General features: G+C 33.1%; 1 protein-coding gene across 3 annotated transcripts in view; it reads right to left on the minus strand.

Moving 5' to 3' along the window:
• The window catches only part of LOC107645495 (ABC transporter G family member 15), a 5,104-nt gene continuing 2,173 nt past the window's right edge, over window positions 468-3,398 (minus strand). For 2 of the 3 annotated variants that reach the window (XM_016349531.2, XM_021103785.1), the window contains exons 3-9: window positions 2,417-2,878; window positions 2,124-2,243; window positions 1,900-2,031; window positions 1,550-1,828; window positions 1,200-1,472; window positions 1,010-1,117; window positions 468-840 (exon numbers count right to left, since the gene is read on the minus strand). In XM_016349531.2, coding sequence (XP_016205017.2) covers window positions 604-840; window positions 1,010-1,117; window positions 1,200-1,472; window positions 1,550-1,828; window positions 1,900-2,031; window positions 2,124-2,243; window positions 2,417-2,878 — 1,611 coding nt within the window. In that variant the 3' untranslated portion in view covers window positions 468-603. The remainder of the gene's footprint in view (window positions 841-1,009; window positions 1,118-1,199; window positions 1,473-1,549; window positions 1,829-1,899; window positions 2,032-2,123; window positions 2,244-2,416; window positions 2,879-3,398) is intronic. The other variant, XM_016349532.2, reaches the window with a different exon arrangement.

Below are 3,398 nucleotides of genomic sequence, written 5' to 3' on the forward strand. Positions count from 1 at the left end.
TTAGCTTAATTATACATATTATATAAGATTCTCACTACTATACTATTTAGTCTATTTACAAATCATATCTTGGCATAATATCTCTTTACTAAATACATTTAAATACATCATCATAGTTATAAAATTAATTCATCATTTTATAATATATTTTGGTATTTTCAGTTGAATTCATTTTTTTCTAACTTTCTTCTTTAATTATTTGTAAACAATGAAAATAACAAAAATATAGATTTTTACAACTCTAATATAAAAAAATTATGACTTTTTTAAAAATAAATGAATTCAAATTCCTATAAAGTGGGAAGTTCAAAATCAATTTCCTAATCCGTATGTAAAACCCCAAATTATTTAACTATGACATGGAAATGAGAGACAGAAAAATAATGGAGAATAGATTCTCAAATACATTTATTTTTATCTAAAATTAATCATTAAAAATTATTAAACATATAATAAATTTTAATTATTAATTCCATACAAAAATTACTACAAGTGAGTTTTTACTCAAAAATATATGTAGTAAGATAAAAATATGAAGCGCTTATCCTTAATTATGTGAGATGAGGATATTGACTACTCTTGTGAGTAAAATGTGAAGGAGAGTCATTCACTCATTGTGGTGCGTAATATTGATGAAGCTCTGTCCCTATGCTTAAGAGCCAAGTAAAAAAGCACTCTATAAGATATTAACAACAAAACCAAGACTCCAACATCCCACCATTTTGAATAATCTGTTTGGATTCCAAGTATTTCCTTAAGTATCACCTCACCTTTTATCTTCCTATCCCCAGGTATTAGTGGTTCAAATTCAAGTCCAACGAAGTCATTCTTGTATTGACCCTGATTCTCACAATAAAGATTCCTGTGTTAATATATCAATCATGCATTACCATGATATATATATGTGTGTGAATGTGTTAGGGACTTGCGGATTATGGGATGCCCCAGGTTTCACATCGACTAGTATGAGATGCTTGATGTTGTATAATATGAGTATGAACATTTGTACCTCTATGGACCATGCAATATAACTGATGTAGGACATTGGATAGCGCCAGAAGAATTTAGGAATGTCTGTTATCCTTCTGGCTACATTTGATGGCATCAACATGAGTACCTATTTGAAAATTCAAACTTTTATCAAAACCAACTTAGATTAGTCGAGTGATCTGCTCGCTGTGTGAAGATGAAATGCTTACAGATACACCAGCTGCAGTTACAATAGCTAGCAATTGGTTGGAGACTAGTGCTGCAACCACAAGCATGGAGCCTTCTGTGACAGAAATGCTGCAGAAGAGGTTTATGCAAAAGTAGCAGTAATGAGAGAATCCAGGGTGAAAATTCACCATGTGGTAAAGTATTGTTCCTGAAGTCAGGGAAATGGCAACAACAAAAGGGAGTGATGATATGAAACTCGACAGCACGTAAATGGCCTCGCCATAACGCCTCCCAAACCTTTCGCCTTCGAACACCTAGTACTCGAAATCATGAAGGAAGTGAGACTCTTTTTGTTTCCATAATCCATTGGCATGATTTGAGATTTGTGTACCTTTAACTCCTCAAGGAAGAAGGGCATGCCACCAATACAAAGGAAGGTCATAAAGCCATAGATGAATCCATCACACTTGCTTCTTGGCAAGATTGCATTATTACTTGTTCCTACATTTAGATAAAGAAAACCAGCACACACTGATACTAAGATGTAGAACAAGATCCTTAACCAGTAGTAACCAATGTCTCTAGTCATGTTAAGGAATGATCTGTGAGTCAAAGTGCATAGCTGCTTCAGTGTGCTAGTATCATATGCTCTCTCAATAACAGCTTCTTTCTGCAACATATTGAATTGAAATTTAATGAAATACAAACAATAGAGGAATGTTATCTTATAAACTGACTTACTCTTAGTTTGATTTCTCTGATTTTTTCTCTCACATTTGCTGAATGCATGGAATTCTTGAAACTGTTTATCAGATTCCATTTGGTCTCCTCTGTAGTCATATTCACTAAAGAATTCCATGATGATGGGGTATCCTAAACATAAAAAACACAAACAATAAAAGCATTTTAAGAAAAGTCTAAAAACATTGAAACAATTACTACAAGATAATTTTTTATGTACTAACATTGACATTTTTGGACCGCATTAGACTTAGAACATTATCAAACTCTGGACTAACGCATCGAAGGAAGTGCTCCGGAGGATTCTTTCTTGTTGGACAAGGAAACCCTGCATCAGCAAAGAACTGAATTGGAAGAATAGAATCTAGTAAGTTCTTCAAGTTTTAGATATAACATTTTGGGTAGTTGTAGTTCTTAAGACAAAAAAAACAATTAATTTTAAGTTTTTAACCAAAGAACTAAAATAGGACGAAATAAGACCTTAGAAAATAAAAGAGTCTAACTTTTCACCACCCACCTTAATAGCATTAGTTCTTTCTCCAAAATAGACAGTTTCACCTGCTGCAAGGAGCACCAAATCATCAAAGAGATTGAAAACTTCACTGCTAAGTTGGTGAATGGAGCATAATACTATTCTTCCATTATGTGCTATGCTTGTGAGAGATGAAATGACAAAGAAAGCAGCAGCACTATCCAATCCACTGGTAGGTTCATCAAGCAAAAGTATATGAGGCTGAGTTAAGATTTCAATGCCAATGCTGAGTCTTCTCTTCTCTCCTTTACTTATTCCTCTTGAATGCCAATTCCCAAGCCTGCTCTCTGCACATTCTTCAAGACCCATTTCATCGAGCGTCTTGGCTACAACCTTGTCAATCTCATCTTTGCTCTTGTTTGCAGCAAGTCTCAGATGAGCAGCATATGTTAGTGTTTCCCTCACTGTTAGAGTTCCCAGGAAATAGTCTTCTTGAGTTACATAATTCTGCAGATGCATCATAAAATCATGTTCATTCAAACTCCAATTTGATAAATGCCAATCCAAATATATACAGCATGTGTTTGGATTACAGTTTATAAACATAAATCACGTTAACTCAAACTAACTTATCATTAAAATCAATTTTACAAAATCAATTTTATGCAAATTTTCGTTTGTAAACTGTAATCCAAACACACATTAAATGATTAGTATCCATAGCTAAAAGCCCATTAAAAAAACGCAGAAACTAAAAATAGTTGCTAGTTTTGGTAGTAAAATCACTTCTGCGTTTATAAAAAAATAATTTGCCAAACCAAAAATTAAAACTTTGAAAAAGTCTAAACGTGATTCTTCCTTTCCAACGGATTTCCCAAACACACCGTAAGTGATTGGGTATAGTTTCATAGCTGAAATTTATGTAGAGTTATTTGCATGTACATTTTTGTGCAATCATCTACTTCTTGTAACTCATTTGCAAACAGTAAATTACTCATGGTATTAAAGTCATATATTTGGTATCTAA

This window comes from Arachis ipaensis, chromosome B06, assembly GCF_000816755.2.
Source record: "Arachis ipaensis cultivar K30076 chromosome B06, Araip1.1, whole genome shotgun sequence".
Taxonomy (NCBI): domain Eukaryota; kingdom Viridiplantae; phylum Streptophyta; class Magnoliopsida; order Fabales; family Fabaceae; genus Arachis; species Arachis ipaensis.